The sequence below is a fragment of the Perca flavescens genome, chromosome 8 (assembly GCF_004354835.1).
Source record: "Perca flavescens isolate YP-PL-M2 chromosome 8, PFLA_1.0, whole genome shotgun sequence".
NCBI lineage: Eukaryota > Metazoa > Chordata > Actinopteri > Perciformes > Percidae > Perca > Perca flavescens.
This window is the reverse complement of record NC_041338.1, coordinates 296,186-314,003: the sequence shown is the minus strand read 5'-3', so window position 1 is coordinate 314,003 and position 17,818 is coordinate 296,186. Positions and strand designations below refer to the sequence as shown.

Genomic DNA, 17,818 nt, shown 5'->3' with positions numbered 1-17,818 from the left:
TGCTCCATTCACGTGTTTTAAACATTTGAAATCACACTTAAAAGCTCAGGTATGACACCAACATTTGCTTTTATGTCTCAAACTGTGATTTTGATTTGCATTTTAGATAGTGGTTTAAAGCTGGAGCGCGCAACTGTTTTACATTAATGAACATCCGTTACATTCAAGCCATTACCAAATGAGTTGCTAGAAAGCTAATTAAGACTATCAACTCCACACAACTTACACACAATATTGAAGTGTGATTTTCATACATAAGTATTGTTGAAAAAAAAAAGTTAAACAATATAAAGACAACATGATAAGAATCACTTTTCTCTACAAAGTGTATGAATGTGTAGTCTGTTGAAACTCTGCTGACACCTAGTGGTCATGCATGCTGAAGAATGGTTTTGATCACAGCATTTCATCTCCATTTTACATTGCTCTCCATTTGTTTTATGTCTGGAACCGTGTTATTTGTGCTGCTGCCTGTCTTGGTCTGGACACTCATGAAAAAGAAATTTCTAATCTCATGAGTCTTTACTCCTGGTTATATAAAAGGTTAAATAAATATTAATAAAAAAAAATAAAAAGTCAGAGAGCATGTGCTGTAACATGGCTGCAGGAATGCACTTTGTATGCTGGACTGATAATTTATCCTGCTTAAAAAGGGCATTTAAAGCATTAAGTTCTTTAAGTGTCTATTTGATAGAAAGATTGAACTGAGAGAGGACTGAACTGTTTATAGTTAAATACAAGAAAAAAGGGGAGAGAAATTGGACAGAAAAAAAAAAAAAAAATCTACTGCACAGAGGGATAGGTTTACCTGCTGAAAGCTCAGCGTGAGGGCAGTTAGAGAAAGGGGGGTGTATACCTGTAGCATTGCGGGTATGGGGCTCCAGGTGTTGGAGTCAGGGTCATATTTCTCTCCACTGTCTAGGACCGTGTTGTGTTCATCTGTACCGCCCATCACAAACAGAAAACCCTCTGATAGACAAGAAACACAATGTCATTAGTCCGTTCCATATTTGCTGTCTCACTACTAATACTAAACGAATACTCATAAGCCCTGATGCAGATGAGAGAATTATTCATTCTTGTCAAGTAATTCATTGAAGTATTGCATTTTATCATAATTCAGCATAGAAAATTTGCTTAGAAATTTAGTAAATACTGGTTAGGATAGAACATAATGTAATTTTGCTAAATAAAACATCACATTCATTATTAGTTTAACTTGTTTTCATTTTAAAGAATTGTATATCAGAATACAATACACATGTTCTATAGACTCAGTCTGCCACTTTGATTAAAAACAATTCAAGTGCTGGTTCCATGGTAGCAGAATTTTGGATAGTCATCATGGCAACATGAATTGATCATGTGGCAAGGGCTGGGAAGATTGGCACAACAGGCAGCCAGGTGACAGGACTCTGACCAAATGGAAATCACAATGGTTAGATTGACAGCACTCTAGCCCAATGGATTGAGGGGGCGATGCCTCCCCCCGTGCCCTCCTTCTAGCCCCGCCCCTGTCCAGTTGTGGTGTATGTATTTCCGTGGTCTAGCCAGCACTGACCGGCAGCGACCACGCCGTGGCCGAGGCGGGCGACACTCATTGGCTGCAGCTCGATCCAGGCCTGTCTGTTGGCGTCGTAGAGCGGACACATGCAGCGCGTCACAGCGGTTGGCTTCCTGCTTCTGTACAGAACAAAACCCATCAAGGACTGAGAGGTCAACTCCTTACTAATTTAACCTCTATCTCTGCTTTCAATCTAAGAAACATCATTGTTTTCTCTGTCATAGTCTTTTCTCCAAAACACTTGTGGAGTGAAGTGGAAAAGCAAAGTTCACGATAATAGTGATGCTGGTGATAATTCAATGAAATTCATATAGGATGAAAATGATAAAAAATAAAGACGGTGGACATAACTCACTTGCGATCCTCTCCTCCGGCGATAACAATACACTCGGAGTAGCCTCGGGGTTTGAAGGCAGCGAGCAGAGCCTCCCCCTGCAGCTGACCGTCCACCAGCACCTGCTGACAGTACTCTCTGATCACCTCCCTCATCAGCGGCTCTCCCATGGCCTGATGGGATACCATGCAGCACACAACGAGGTAAGCTACGAGGTAGTTAGGCCATATAATATAATAATATAAGCATACATTTAAATGTGGACAGCATTTTAGAGTTTCCCTACCTGCTCTCTCAGGTAGCTCACATCCAGGCCCTGCAGCCACACTGCAGACATCACTTCCTTCATGTGTACCTGCCAATACAGATAAAAGACTCACTTTTTGGTTTATGGAACAAACACAAGCTTGCAGCACTTTAGAGACAAATACATTCACTTATTTATTTTTTTCCCACAAGAGGTTATCCAGAAACGTATCTTAAACTATAGTGTTTATTAAAGGCCAAAGCCAATTTGTGACTTGTATTCATTGCAATGTTACAGATATCGGAAGCTAGTTTTTTTTGTATCACATATATTTCAAAGCTTACCTACCATAAAAAGATAATAAAAACCAACTTATTAAATAAACAGTTTGGACTGGTCTACACTTGATTAAAATTAACTTTACTCCAATGATGTAATGTATAATGATTGTAAAATAATTTTCATAACCCCCTTTCTCCACTCTGAAGCTGCAGTACGCGTCACCCACCCTGCGATCCTCGGAGTCATGTGCGAACCATCGCACCACCGCCTCCAGCACGTGCTTTTCGTTGCCCACGTTCAGCTTCTCCATGGCCAGCAGCTCGCAGAGCCGGTCCGGGGGCAACTCCCTAAACTCCTCAGTGCGCGCCACGTCGCTAAAATGTGTCTGCAGGAACTCGGTGGCGGCGTAGTGGACGTGGTAGAGGCAGTAGTGCAGAGAGAAGAGGCGGATGCCGATGCAGTTCTCTGCGGTGATGCAGCTCTCTAAGAACTGGCAGCACAGGGACTTGAGGTCGGACATGAGGAGCATGTCTGACGCCTGCACCATGTCCTGGATGGTCTCTTCACTCAAAGTGATCTGTGTGTGAAGGACAGGCCAAATGGTGAGCAATGACATTTTATCAGGATAGGCAAGAAACGCTCTCTTACACATTCATGGACCAGTTCTTTTTTTCTTTAGTTAAGGAATTGTATATGATGGAAAACCTCTCTTTTACTCATGTTTTCATTATATCTGTAATGTACATATCATTTTTTTTTTTTTCCTGGCCCGGAACTAACCGATCTCTGTACTCGTATACTCAAATGTCTCATTTGCTGATCTCATGTATGTGGCATTTGTTAACGGCGCTACCATTTTTAGTATTCTGGTTTCTCTTTGTGTATGTATATATATATATATATATATATATATATATATAGGCAAGAAACAACCCCGGGTTACCATTAGGGCTGCACAATATGAGGAAAATATGCAATAAGGTTTTTGAATATCGAGATAACGATATTACTTGCGATAAATTGCGATGTGTTTGGTGAAAGTGCAGCCTTGGTAAAGTTTTTGCTCCGTCATCTTGGTGTGAGCTACAAATTCACCTTAAACTAGATTATTTTATTAGCATGGAGGATTTTAAAAACATGATTTAGGACTTTCTGACCACTGAATGCACACATCCTGTTACTGAACTCCGATCACTGATTGTTTGATGTCCTTTGCTTTTTGCTTTAAGTCTGTCGTTTGTTTTTATGTTGAAACTTTTCATGCTGCTGTCTTGGCCAAGATTCCCTAGTAAAAGAGACTCTGAATCTCAATGGCAATATTCCTGGTAAAATTAAAGGTAAAATAAAAAAATAATAAACAGATATTAAAGTTTACTCAGTTCTGCATTCCTGCTGCTTTATTGCTTGTTGAATTTACAACAAATGAAAGATCAAAATAATTTTTTTATTAAACAAATTAAACATTGAATGGACTACAAAAGGCGCCACTGAAAAAAGAATGACAGTTACATTTTAAAGTGCCGTTTTCTACTGATATTTCGTTTCAACTAACACAAAAACATCTCCAAGTGTCTTTCGCAGCCTTTCAAAGTAGGCTCTTTGGAGATGAGCCAGGCCTGTACAGAATCGATCAACGGCGATCGCCACCCAATGCATGCTGGGTAGATTTGTGTCCGACTTGATCCTGACTTGCTCTGATGTCATACACATGTGGGCAACGATTACCTCACGAGATCGAGGTGGCCACAGTTCTGAGATGCAGGCAGTGCAGTGGCTTTTCACCGACTGCAAGACCCAGGCGGACCCAGGGCATGATGGGAAACGCCAGCCTCTCAGCTGATCGAACAGCTGATTGGTTCAGAATCAATTCAATGCGATGACGTTTTATATCAACTTTTTGGGGATTTGGAGGGATTTTAACTGCTGTTTGTCTGGTTTAAAGGCTTATTCTGTACAGAACACATGTAGTGTGGCTGATAGTGATGTTTAGAAGTCAGAGAGACTAAATCTGTTAAGATTAAAGATCATCTACAGTCTGTTGTTAATTAACATCAGCAACAGATCACCTGTAGAGCATTTTGAGAGCTACTCTGTCGTAATAAAAACAACTGGAGACTATGTAAGAGCTGATATATGGGTCTGATAACATTTTATTAAATCAGAATCTGACCACAGTGTTCAACCTGAAGGCTGCTGGAATCGGCTGTTAACTGCCCAACTTGACAGCAGATTTTTGTCCCCGCCCCCGGCTGCTGCCTCCTGCTCTCGTCTACTTTACAGGCGAGGCGCAGTTCATCTAGAACGAGCCTAATGTGTTTATTGTGCAAGCTAATACCGTGATGACGAGAAAAAAACGATATGTTGTGCAGCCTTAAAACCTAAGCATGTCACTTTGCTGTTTTAAATACTCCACACTTACTTCACCACTGAAGATATAGTCCAGGATCTGTTTCATGATGGCCATGGAGACGCCCTGCAGCTCGATTCTGTATGTAGACCCATCATCCTTTGGGGGATTGTAGTTCAGCTTGGTCCTAGCAGGAAACCATTAACAGAAATTTATATTTCACAAAACATGAAAACTAGAAACCTGATGCACTTTTATCACTCCCAGCTCAGCTGTATCATGGGACAAGCCCTAGTGCTTTAACACTGTGAAAACCAGCCAAAGATAATTATATTTTTTATAATATTTTTTTACTTTCTTTAAACGGCTATTTTTGTATCTTAATGTGTGAGTATGTGAATGGGAACGGTTTTCTTTTATGAGAGACAGGAAAAATGCTGTTTCATGTGAACATGCAATGACAATAAAGTAGGGCTGGGAAATATATCAATATTATATCGACATTGATATATGAGGCTAGATAACGTCTTAAAATGTTGGATATCCCAATATTGTGATATGACACGTGTTGTTTTTTCCTGGTTTTAAAGGCTGCATTTCTGTAAAGTGATACAATTTTCTGAACTTACCAGACTTACTAGCTGTGTTATTATTGGTGAATATTGATCAAAACTCTCATTGTGTTAATATTTTGTGAAAGCACCAATAGTCAACCCTACAATATCGCCGCAATATCGACATGATACATTTGGTCAAAAATATTGTGATACATATCGGCCCAGCTCTAAAAAAAAAAAAAAAAAAAAAAGGGATTCAGTCATTCACAAAAGGTATGATCATATGCGGGCTAGTGTGAATGAGTGTGTGAGACCTGATATAAGGGCTGGCAGCAGCCAGGATGTTTTTCTGGACAGGAAGCTCCTCTCCATCAACCACCAGCAGCGCATCGTGGAAACTTTTCTCCTGCCAGAAGGTGCGAAGGACCCGGAGCAGTTTCTGAGAATGTTGGGGGTCCGAAACCTTAGAACCGGTTTCAGTCGATACAGAATCGGGCATGTCCAGGCTTCACTTTAAACAAATAAACAATGGACATTTGAATTAGGCCTGCACACCATTAACAACACTAGTTTCAATACAAACAAATGGCTTTAACAAAGGTTAACACCACAATGTAGTTACATGGCGAGATGTGACCACAAAATCCAAACTGTAATAATATATTGTTAAGTAAATTACAAGTATGCCAAATACTGTGGGTGGTGGTGGTGGGGGAGAACATGTCTTACACTGACATGTTCTTAAATGAACGGTAAGTTTACAAAGCTGCTGGTGACATAAAGGGCTAGGCTAGTAGCAAAACAAGCGCCATGTCCAGAAACAGTTCCTATGTCTAACGATACAATGTATCAACATGACTTCCAATTCGGCAGCGGGAGAGGTAACTAAACCAACCGAAGTCTTATGTGGTTAGCCAGCAAATGGGAGAAAGCTACGAGCACATTAACGAAGGCTTGAGCCTACACTGTAACGTTATGTGTTTACAATGGTTCACATTTGTTATGTCATGTTTTTTTCTTTTTGTCAATTCAAGTTCAGACTGTTTGAGTGTCTTACCTTAGGACAACGAAATGCGCTTTTCTTTTCTTATGTGCACTGACTTCACCTTCCTGCATTTAAGACAACATGAATCACTCCAGGCGAGAATGTTGTAAATGGACGTGAAGACATGTATTATGCTGCATTCATGGTCAAAGGAAATGTGGTCAATACGTTACTCCTGTTTATAATTATATGAGCTATAGATCTAATATTAACGATAAACAAACATATTCACATAAGATGCCGTTCTAAGGCCAACTATAACCGATTAGTTACATATATCTTTAAACAAGCTGGGTAAGAAAGAACACGCCTTTTATTGTCACAGCTGTGTTACTTGTAGAATTCCTCTGGTACCTGAATGCAGCATCAGCTAGGCGGTACCAATAGGCTACTTTAATGGCAACCTGTGAACCGACAGTATTGCGGATAAACTACTTGTGTAATAAATATCGTTAGATGGTAAAACACGCATTTTCAAACCAAGATAAATAAAACGTTCTCGCTGGGTCATTGTCTGGATTTACGAAGTGAGAAACAATAAAGAATCGGAACGGGGCCACAAACATAGAGGCCACAAAGCCAAACCACCAGCACAAAGTCATCGGAAATATAACACTAAACAGTATTTCCGGCGTGAGTAAAACCTCCAACGATGTATGGAGTTGGTATATTTTGTTTAATATAAATTAGCTAAATAAAATGAATATGTGATAATGCATTGGTAAATATATATATATATATATCTTTTATAATTTTTTTTTCATAGTCATATTGGTCTATGCAATACATCCACTATATCGACTAACATGTGTGCTTTTATTTTGAAGGAAAACTCGTCTTCATTCTAAACTAAAGTAACTGTGTGCTATCTATCTCTCGGTAACTTGAAACACTTGAATTGTCGCCGCCATAACTTTGGACAAACGTAAATATTGTTATGCTTTGCCCAGGATTACACAAAGGTAATAGTGCTGACTACGTGTGTATGATAGGCTTTTATTATGCTATGCTAGCTAAGGGAGAATAATGCAACATCGCTATAAAATTGCCCGTTTATAGCGGATCAGATGTCAGTAAAGTAACGTTAAAGTACGTAACCACTCCTAGCAAAGTGTTTCGCGTTTGAGTTCAAATTTCTTCCCACGATTAAATCAGAACGTCATTATTAAACCAACACATTACTATTTTATAATGGCTCATAGGTTGGTAACGTCATATCTTTTGTTTCTAGCTGCCATGGCGATGTTGTGATGGAGGAACCAATGAGCATGGGACATGATTGCCTGACGGAACATAACTGGAGACACACAGTTTGAAACTACAAACCCTATACTGTCTATGTACAAACCCAACCATGCATCGAGCTGCTCGGAGCAGACTGTCTCCGTGGATAGAGAGTCTGATCCTGAGCTATGGCAGTCCGGAGGGGAGCAGCAGCAGCAGCAGCGGGCGGCTGAAGGCTCATGTCATCGGGGTGGGTCAGATGTCTCAGTCCCAGGCTCAGGGCTCCGAGGGCCCCACCGGGCTGCTCTTTCTGTCCGATGGGGAGCTCCAGATCCCTGCCATTCTCACGGCATCAGCCTGGGAGCATCTTCAGGACCAGGAGGACCGCGAGAGTTTCACCAGCCTGGTCAACAGCACGGTGTGCCTTCAGGACTACCGGCTGCAGTTTCACATGGCCCTGGAACAGACGAAATGCAGATTCTACTTATCAGTTGGAGAGCTGGCTACGACCGCAGCCGGTCCAGTTAAAGACAACACCCCTTGCAGCACAACACAGCCCTCCATCAGGCTGAAGATCTGTAAGACATGGAGAGCCCTGCTGGGTCAGGAGACACAGGACTCTCAGAAGAGCCAGTGTGGCTTTGATCTGTCAGAGCTGCTGGGGGAGTGGCAGCATGACTGTCTGCAGGCTGTGCTGGACGATGTTCGGGAGAGGCTGGCGGTAGAGAGCAGCCGCCTTGTGAGCCAGCAGCCCTCCACCTCCACTTTCAACTCATCGCTAACCCGCCCAGACACATTCACTGCCACAGGCTGGTGTGTTGACCGGCTCAGATATAAGGGAGGGAAATGTTTCAAAGTCCCCATAAAGTGTCTTCTCATCCCGGAGGAAGATGCTCAGCAGCTGCAAACGCCACCGGATGTTGGAAGCAGGACAACGAGTGGACTTTCTGCTGCCTCTGAGGACAGTAAGAGAGATTTACCTCAAGTCGGCAAACCTACAGAGACCACGCAGCCTTCTGTTGATGATGTAGAGTGGATAATAGCCGAGCCAGCATTTGTAGAGAGAGATCAAGACGCCAGTGAGAATTCCCCTTGCCCTGGGGAGGACAGCATGCTACATGAGGACATGATCCCAGCCATGATTGATAGCGACACCCAGACTTTATCCAACCCTTGGGACATTTTTCCTCCACCAGGTGACACCTCATCATCCTCTGATGCATCCCCGAAAGCAACACCAACCCAGTCACAGCACCATCCCACTGCTACCGAATTCAAGTCTGCTCATTCTGTGATCCTAACCAGCACGCAGCTTTCTGTCCACAGCTCCAAAGAATCCCGGCAGACATTAGAGTCCAGCAAAGGGGAGCGCAGCTACCTCCCGCCGTACCAGAAGCTGCCACACTCAGCAAGCTTCCCCGCCACTGCTGCTTCTTTAACTTCAACTTCTGCGAGTCCGACAGAGCCCTTTACCGGACCATCAAACCTGTCGCCTGCCCCAGACCAACACCACACCGACACAGCACAACCAAATCTTCCAGTTTTGGACCGAGAAGGCCAGATTTTGGGAAAAGACACAAAAGTGACTGTTGAGGGAAAATATAGAAAGGCAAAGAGAAAGAGAAGTGAGCCCACACCAGAAGCATTGAAGGCCTTAGTGGAGAAAGAGGAGGGAGCTGAGATCAGTAGAAGCCCTCCGTCTTGGCTCTTTGACACTCAGGTTGGCCCCGGGGCCGAAGAGGGCAGCAGTCATCAACAGGGTCCAACTCTCTCCAGAAAGAGTCCCAGTGTTCACAGCGACGGCATGCTGTTCTCTTACTCTTACCAAGTGTCAGGACAGAATCTGCAGGATTTCAGTCGCTTCACGGTCGCAGGGTCCCTGCTGCACTGGGCCGTGAAATACCTCGTTGTCCCAAAACCAGCAGATAATCCACAGGACACGTCAGGAATGTCCAAGCAGACCAAGTTCACTTCACTTTAGGTTCTCTATGTTGATAGACCGAGATCTTCAACAGGGGGTCCTCAGAGTTACTGCAGGGGGGCCTTCAAAGTAGTTTTTAATATTTGTTTGAAAGTGTTTTGTTGTTGTTTAAATTAGAATATGTCTGAAAATGGACATTAACATGAATCCAACATGTTCTTAGCAAAGATGAATCGGCTTATTTAAAAAAAAAAAAAAAAAACACTGAATTTACACAACATTAATGATACGCTGACAAAGTAAGGTAGCCATCATGGTAGCCATCCACGATACAGTTCAGCTTAAGGACACTGTGCCTTCTACATGTATGGTTAACATTAAAACATGATGTATGCACATATACATATTGATCCATCCATTTTCATCCATCTGGCCCAGTGTAATATGCAAAAACAAAACATATATATATATGTTTTTTTATATAACATTTTATATGTATATATATATATATATATATATATATATATATATATATATATATATATATATATATATATATGCATGTAGTAGGGGGTCCCTGCTCAGTCTCTCTTTCAGCTATGGGGTTCTTGGCCTAAAAGCGTTGAAGACCCCTGGAAGACCTGTTTTTGTTTCGGTTGGTTGTTGTTTTCAGCTTGTCAGATATTATCTCTAGTTATAGTTATAGTTGAGTATTTTGTACAGTATGTGTGAAGCACTGAGTAAAAAGTTTTAAATTTGTAAACCAATGTTAATACATGTTCACTGAATATTTTAAGCTTGTTCAGCGTGAATAAATAAAACACAAGTTCCTTTGCTGTCTTAATGAAACTAGAAAACCTTTTTTTGGGGGGGCTTTCAGCGTGGGCCGCTCGATTAAGGAAAAAATCCTTATCAAGATTATTTTGGTGAGTATTGAAGTCACGATTGTTTAACACAATTCCTCATTGACTTTTGGAAAGATGTTTGCATTTATTGAATTTAGAAAACAGTGAAACAGTGAAACACATCAACAGTGATAACACCTGGAACGGTGACATTTCCTGTAATACTTTTCCCGTTTGAACTTTTTTAATTTTTATCCAGAACAGAAGACAAAAATAAGTTTTCTTGCAAAACGTAATGTGCAAAAAAAAAAAAAAATCAGTTACTCTGTTGTGATCACCAGGAGCCAAAATCTTAATCACTATTAAAATTCAATTAATTGCACAGCCCTACTTTCAGCTGAAAGGGGAGAGAAGGGGGGGGGTGCGGGGGGACGACATGCAGCAAAGGGCCGTGGGTTGGATTCAAACCCGCAGCCGCTGCCAAGGACTCAGCCTACATGGGGCTCACGGTTGTCCCAAGATTTTAATTTTAAGGTGACTTATTTATTATATATAATGAATGATAAAAGCTTAGTTTATTTCACCAAATTCCCATGTTTTATCTTTTCTCAAACATAATGTTCTATTTGTCCAGTAGATGTCACCAGATACCACATACTGTATATGTGAACTTTGATTACAAATGGGATGAGGTTGAGATGCAGAGTTTATTGCAAAACTGTGAAAATTGCTCACAAATTGTAATCAAAATGGACACCAGACTGAAATCTCAACATTGTAACAACAGTAATATAATACAGAAGACTAATTCAGCCTTTAGCTAATAATCATAGACACAGTGACTGTAGTTGCAACAATGGATTAAGTCGGTATTTTTGCCCACAATTTATTCTCATAATTGCAAAAATGTTGATCCTGCCCGCATATCAATTTAGATTCACAATAAGCTTTGGCCCACCTAGTTGTGTGCCAAACCAAAAAAGACAGAAACAGGTTGTTGGGAGTCGGCTGTCTGGCATACTTTAAAAATGTAATTATTGTCTGGCTTGATTTGCTAAATTCTATCATGGCTAAGGAACTTTTTTGCTGTCTTTTTTTGGGTGTGTGAAATGTATGAACATTTTATGGGGAAACCATATTATTATTCAAATCTAAGTAACGTGTCTGGAAGGGATCTTTAAGGTAGCCATACAGCATGGATATGCTTAAGATCAGCATCTTTTAGGGTAAACTCAAATCAACTTAGAGCAGGCAAGAAAGAAAACACATCTGGAAAATCTTTTTTGATAATAATAATTGATAATCTCCCTGCCTCTCAGGTCATGCTTTTTTAATCATTAAAAGAGCGGGAAACAGTAGCCTTGGCCTTTGATTCGATTGCCTGGTTAGAACTATTTCTTAAAAAATGGTCTTTTGCACATCCCCAGACGGTAAAGTGAGCTGAGACACTCAACTAGGAAATAAAAAACTGGAAAATCTATTGCTAATTTATTTGAAACATTACTCAAGCTCCTCTGAACTGAAAGCTTTGTAAATTATGTGAAATGATTTCTCACACTGATCATGCAGTGTTGATCAGGGCTGTAGTTAAGTCCACCTCTGTCAGGTCCAAGACCAGGACTAGTAGAGACCGAGTCTTGAACGAAAGCATATAGTGCTGGACTCGGGAGTCCAACGGCCAAGTCCGAGACAACAGAGTTTGGTGAATTAATTGCAATTTTGTTAGCTCACTTCAGTTTATGTGTCTTAAAGCCTATAGCATTAACACTGGGATAGGTGGTTAACTGCCCTCTTAAAAACTCCAGCTGCTTATGTCACAAGCTCCTTTTGTCTGCTGCACGGCTGATAGATATATGCTCTTGCATTAATATCAATTCTAAAATGTGTCTTCTGTAGTATGGGTGGAAAGAAATTCCCCTGCAGCTGCCCTTTGAAAATGCCAAATCCTGCCTGCTGCGGCCTGTACACATCTTATACTTGCATGTTAGTTTAGTTTTATTTGCTAATGAATCACCGTCTGCTGAGAGAGAAACAGAGTAAAAGAGCAACTTCTGAGTTTATCCACTGAAAGCTCCAAACCCCTAATGTAAGCAGGAGCCAGCTGTGCGCACTTGTAAAGTTGTTATAATCCTCGTTTGACCTATAAACAGGAAAATACATAATATAAAGCATCATGCTCACATCTACAAATAATACTATCCATGTTGTCCTTGTAAGGTAATACAGTCCTAAGTGCCTGCAGCTTCTCAAAGGACAATTAAAACCCCACATCTCATTTAGTTCAACTTTGAGCCAACACGGGACTTTATCCAACGAGCTGATATGGCTCTTTCTGAGTGACCTACAGGTTAGTGTTGTGTATCAATGAGGATGTTCTATGTGTGGTGTAATTGCGTGTTTCTGTAATTATGGACAACAAAAATCTAGCAAGAATTGTAAGGGATTTGTTTGGAATAAATATCCTAAAACAAGGGCCACACTGGAAAATGAGAATCACATCAAGGGCCAGACATGTAGAGTTTATTGACATGCTTTTAGTTAATCAAAAACGATAAATATTGTGTGTCTTATATAGTCTTCTCATTTCAGTTTGGTCCTCCACATAAAGCCCTAAAAAAAGTTCCTTAGCCATGATAGAATTTAGCAAATCAAGCCAGACAATGATTACATTTTTAAAGTATGCTACCAGACAGCCGACTCCCAACAACCTGTTTCTCAGGTCTGAATATGATAACTCACCGGTTCAGCAGGAATCTCAAAATCGGCAAATCTGCCAAATTCTGCTTTGAGTGTCGCGTAATTGCAGTTTGAAAACAGCTTTCTGTCTTTTTTGGAGTGGCACACAACTAGGTGGGCCAACATTTATTGTGAACCTAATTTGATATGCGGGCCAGATCAAAATTTGAAATGTCACAGTGGCTAAATACAGTACAAGAACAACATCCATGAGAATAAAAATCAGTTAGAAGTCAGAAGCTACTCTGTACCTACTGACTCTGCATTCTATTGGTTTTCAATCAGAATCAGAATACTGTATTGATCCCCTCAGGAAAATTGTTAAGTTGCAGTTGATCACAGTCAAATTTAAGGCAAAAGTAAGAGTAAGAAAAAAATAGTCAATACGTGTGTAAAGTAAAATAGCTAAAGTACAAGAAATAAAAAAGTTACAGTAAGTAAAGTTAGATTAGGCTGATGCTATTGGAGTAACCAAATAAAGGACAGTGTGACCATAAGCAGCAGCAGTGAACATTTCAGACTACTGGAAGGTTTGGCTTTGTATACACATATTCTTGCTTGTCATTTGTACAATACATTTGTTGCATGACATGGTGTGTGTGAGAATGTGTGTGTGTGTGTGTGTGTGTGTGTGTGTGTGTGTGTGTGTGTGTGTGTGAGTGAGTGAGTGAGTGAGTGAGTGAGTGTGTGTGTGTGAGTGAGTGAGTGAGTGTGTGTGTGTGTGTGTGGATGTGTGTGAGAGTGTGTGTGTGTGTGTGTGTGTGTGTGTGAGAGAGTGTGTGTGTGTGTGTGTGTTGCTCTGTTATTTAGTATTATGTGTATTAGCCTGTTAGTTTAGTGCTGCTCTGTCATTGTGTGTATGTTTTAATTGTAACCTGCCCAGGGGTGGGACTGCAGATGAAAATAAGCTTTACTACATCAAAATAGTCAGATTTATATTTAATACATTATTTATATATTTATATTTAAATAAATGCCTACACCAAATACAAATTGCACTGAGACACAAAGGATTACAAATAAAGGAAGAAGATATGGATACTATGAATAATTAAACCAAACTGTACTAAAAGGAATGGAAACGGGTGTCTTGTATCATACTTAGAGTATTTATGAAATATGTGACCTTGTTATGTTTGTATATTTTGTATTTGAACCAGATGGGAACTAAAGAGATTGAAATTCCACCCTGACTAGTTCTACAAAACAAATCTGATCACAAAGACCACTTACTTTGTTTAAGTTTTTCCAGAGCTGTCAGCCACATCTCCGGGCTTTCATCGGCAGATAGAGATCTCAGCGGGAGGTGGGGATTTTACACTGCACAATTGCTGATAAATAGTTAATTTTTAGTCTAATTGTGTATGGTTTGATATCTTAAAATGTGAGCAAACAATTAATAAAATAGTTAATGGACTGAGATACCAACCTTCATCTCTTATCAGAGGACACAAATGTGACGTGTCAACAAGGTTTCCATCATGTACTGTAACTATTCAGGGTGGAAAAAAGAAGGCTTTCCTGTCAAACAATGCATGCTGGGAAGCATGCTAATGTATTCATCATAGATCTTTAGAAAATGATTTTGAGTGAGTTTTAGTGAACACTCAGCAGGACATTTATTAAACCCATTATTTCAAGTTGCAAGACTTTCAGCAATAATAGTTCTGAAATTGGTCTGAAAATGATTTTGATTTTAAGGTGACTTATGTATTATATCAAATTGATGATACAAGATTAGTTGATTTCACCAGATTTCCATATTATGTGCATCATCAGACATTTCTTATAATAATAATAATTCAAGGGAAATGAAGATTTAGACTGTAGTAGTTGTCCCAGTGTTACTGTGATAATATCTTGTCAGTCATCCATAATTTACTGTGTCCTCAGATCTTTGAATAAGAACGTGGTGTGGGCCTGACACGAATTAAAAGAAACTGTTTTTTTTTTTTTTCTTTTATACACTTTGTTTTCATTCGAGCAACTCCCAGAAAGGACTCGGCACTGTTTGCTTGTTCTCTCTGTGTGAGCAGCTCTCAGCGTCAGGGGTGGACGTGATATTTCAAACAGCACATCAGTGCGTTTATGTATTGGGTGCCCGGAAATTTTTCCAAATAAACACAGCTTGATTCGACCTGGGTGGGCAGACTTATCAAGCGACTAATTCTATAAACAGATGAGGGAATAACCCGGCACCTCATTGGTTGTTGGGCGGGGGGGCATGAGGGAGTTTCAGCGCAATGAAATTTTAATTAATGTGGGTGGGCTGAGAACACCGCCGACTGTTTATGATGGACAATTTATTTCCCAGTGCAAAGTCAACATAACATAGCAAACGTACAACAATTATTAACATTTTTCTGGGGGCCCTCATGAGGCTGGGGAGTCAGTCAGTACCGGAGAGGAGCTCCGGGAGCAGGCTTAACTTTCCCCGGGACACAGAACAACTTCCCCGGCGTCATGACTCTCTACCACGGCCGTCTGCCGTCTCTCGGAGTGCCATCGGCTCTGAGCTTCTCCGGCCCCCCGCTCATCTACTTGTACGGAGGGGACAGCGGAGGGGTCGTGCCTGCTGCCCTGAGCTTCATGCCGGCCCGCCAGGAGCCTCCGCAGAAGCCGCCCTACAGCTACATCGCGCTCATCGCCATGGCCATCAAGAGCGCACCGGAGCAGCGCGCGACGCTCAGCGGCATCTACCAGTTCATCATGGAGCGCTTCCCCTTTTATCACGACAACAAGCAGGGCTGGCAGAACTCCATCCGCCACAACCTCTCCCTGAATGACTGCTTCATCAAGGTGCCCAGAGAGAAGGGCCGGCCCGGCAAAGGCAGCTACTGGACCCTGGACACCAAGTGTCTGGATATGTTTGAGAACGGCAACTACCGTCGGAGGAAGAGGAAGACAAAGAGCCAGCAGGACGCTCTGGACTCCAAAGCCCGCGGACACAAGCGCACGAAGGGCCCGGGCCCAACCAGGGACCCTCAATCCTCTCTGAGCCATCATACTGACTCCGGGGCAGAGGAACCAGCGAGGCAGGATGCGGAGAGGATGGAGACACAAGGTGACGCACAAGCGGTTCTCGTCCAGTTTAACCACGCGGAACTGTCGCAAAATCCCTCCATGCAGAGACCTAAAGTGTCCCCTAACCAAGACACCCTCGGGAGGATGCGTGACGGCCCCCAGCCTACATGTCCCGCTCTGAGACATACTCCGCTGTGCATGGACCACCGGGAGCCAGAGGAGAGAAGGTCAGCGTTCAGCGGTAGAGAAAAGGAGAGAGGTCCGCTCTGCGCCGTCAGCTGCACAGGAAACACAAAATTGGCTGCACTCGCGCGGGACAGGCCGAAAGGAAATGTACAGAGCAGGGATAAATCGAAAGCTTTTAGCATCGAGAGCATCTTGTCGAAAAGTGAAGACGAAATGCGCAGCAGCGTCCTCGGTTTGTCAACGGAGACATGCGCAGAGCGCTCAAACTCCGAGTTCAGCTCGTCCGTGGTGCTCGGTGCTCGGCCACATCAGTTGTACCAGATGGGATTCCCCTTCTGCTCTTACCTGTCACTCGCATACCCCGACAAAGTACTGCATTTTAAATGAGTACAACTATGAATTTCAAGACTTTAATGTATTTACGCACGGATGCGTGGAAGTGGGACCTCTGTAATTAGCTTTGCTTGATGAGTTACTACGAGAAATCGTAATGTTCTGCTCTTTTCAGGATCTTTGTCATCCTCATCTTCTACAGAAATATTCAGACAATGACAAACAGCAGCAGGGAGTCTTTTAGAATCATGTTACCCATGCGTAATTGTCAGTGCTTGTTGTTTGTGGCTATTATTCCCATAACTGTTGCTCCTCAAAGTAAGTCTATGGCTGCGCAATATCATGCTTCACAAAACCAAAAGGTAAAAATATAAACGGATGTTGTCATTGTCGTGTGAATATTAAGGCAAAGCTCATATATAAAGAGTTTCTCTCTCCATTCATGATGATGAAAACCTTTAGAGTAAATATGTTATGTAGTAGTTCAGGGAAGAATCTTGAAAGTCATGGCTGGGCCTGTGTAGCCTATGAACTCTAGAGATGCCACACAATATGAGAGTAAAGTTTACTACTCAATAATGTAACCAAATGCTATTTTACATTCCACTCTGCTCTGAATTCCATGTGCAAAATAAAGATTAGTTTGGTAATAAAGTGACAGCATGATTTATTTACAATTGTGGGTAAAATAGAAGATTGTTGCTATATGTGAACGAAATGTCACCTAAAGATTTTTCTTTTTTATAACAAAAAGAAACAGATTACATAAATAGGCCTATGCCTTTATTTTTGATTTTTTTTTTTACTTCTGAGATATAAAGATAATGATGTTCATTGAGTATTGCCAGGCCTCAACTGTAGAGGACTTTCAGGTTTGTTGTCCTGCATCCCATTATTCAAAATACATGATTTATCCAAAGTGAGTGGATGAAGAGATCAGGGAGTAATCCAGGATGCTAACATTATTTTCTCGCCAGCATCAACTTCCAATTATAGTAAGATGCATCATTAAATAAGGAAACACAGACAAGGATTACAAACAAATCCAATATCAGCAATCATTCAATTAACATGACTCCAACAAACTGCCGACCCCTAAGCAACATTTAGACTCATGATGAAGCCACTGTGAAGGAGAATTGCATTCTAGTCTAAAACAGTGCCTAAAATGGG

General features: G+C 41.4%; 3 protein-coding genes across 10 annotated transcripts in view; 2 read left to right on the top strand and 1 right to left on the bottom strand.

Annotated features, from left to right (window-relative positions):
- gan (gigaxonin) overlaps positions 1–17,818 on the bottom strand; it is a 28,551-nt gene that overhangs the window by 10,597 nt on the left and 136 nt on the right. Inside the window, exons 1-9 of one of the 4 annotated variants that reach the window (XM_028584238.1) lie at positions 6,731–6,989; positions 6,389–6,441; positions 5,646–5,842; positions 4,847–4,961; positions 2,654–3,004; positions 2,185–2,253; positions 1,920–2,071; positions 1,562–1,683; positions 857–969 (exon numbers count right to left, since the gene is read on the bottom strand). In XM_028584238.1, coding sequence (XP_028440039.1) covers positions 857–969; positions 1,562–1,683; positions 1,920–2,071; positions 2,185–2,253; positions 2,654–3,004; positions 4,847–4,961; positions 5,646–5,830 — 1,107 coding nt within the window. In that variant the 5' untranslated portion in view covers positions 5,831–5,842; positions 6,389–6,441; positions 6,731–6,989. The other 3 variants (XM_028584239.1, XM_028584237.1, XM_028584240.1) reach the window with 3 other exon arrangements.
- On the top strand, positions 5,661–9,664 carry acd (ACD shelterin complex subunit and telomerase recruitment factor). Of its 5 annotated transcripts, none has more exons than XM_028584244.1 (2): positions 5,661–5,747; positions 7,608–9,664. In XM_028584244.1, the coding sequence occupies exon 2, from the start codon at positions 7,731–7,733 to the stop codon at positions 9,579–9,581; it is 1,851 nt and encodes a 616-aa protein (XP_028440045.1). In that variant the 5' UTR covers positions 5,661–5,747; positions 7,608–7,730; the 3' UTR covers positions 9,582–9,664. The 5 variants fall into 5 exon arrangements, with proteins under 5 accessions (XP_028440045.1, XP_028440046.1, XP_028440044.1 ...); XM_028584245.1 differs by lacking the exon at positions 5,661–5,747 and adding an exon at positions 6,133–6,212; XM_028584243.1 differs by lacking the exon at positions 5,661–5,747 and adding an exon at positions 6,701–7,009.
- On the top strand, positions 15,382–17,263 carry foxl1 (forkhead box L1). Its single transcript, XM_028584247.1, has one exon. It carries the CDS (start codon positions 15,566–15,568, stop codon positions 16,697–16,699), a length of 1,134 nt encoding a protein of 377 aa, XP_028440048.1. The 5' UTR covers positions 15,382–15,565; the 3' UTR covers positions 16,700–17,263.

Coding starts and splice junctions, on each gene's coding strand:
- acd (XM_028584244.1), top strand. CDS start 7,731: ATGCATCGAGCTGCTCGGAGCAGACTGTCTCCGTGGATAGAGAGTCTG.
- foxl1 (XM_028584247.1), top strand. CDS start 15,566: ATGACTCTCTACCACGGCCGTCTGCCGTCTCTCGGAGTGCCATCGGCT.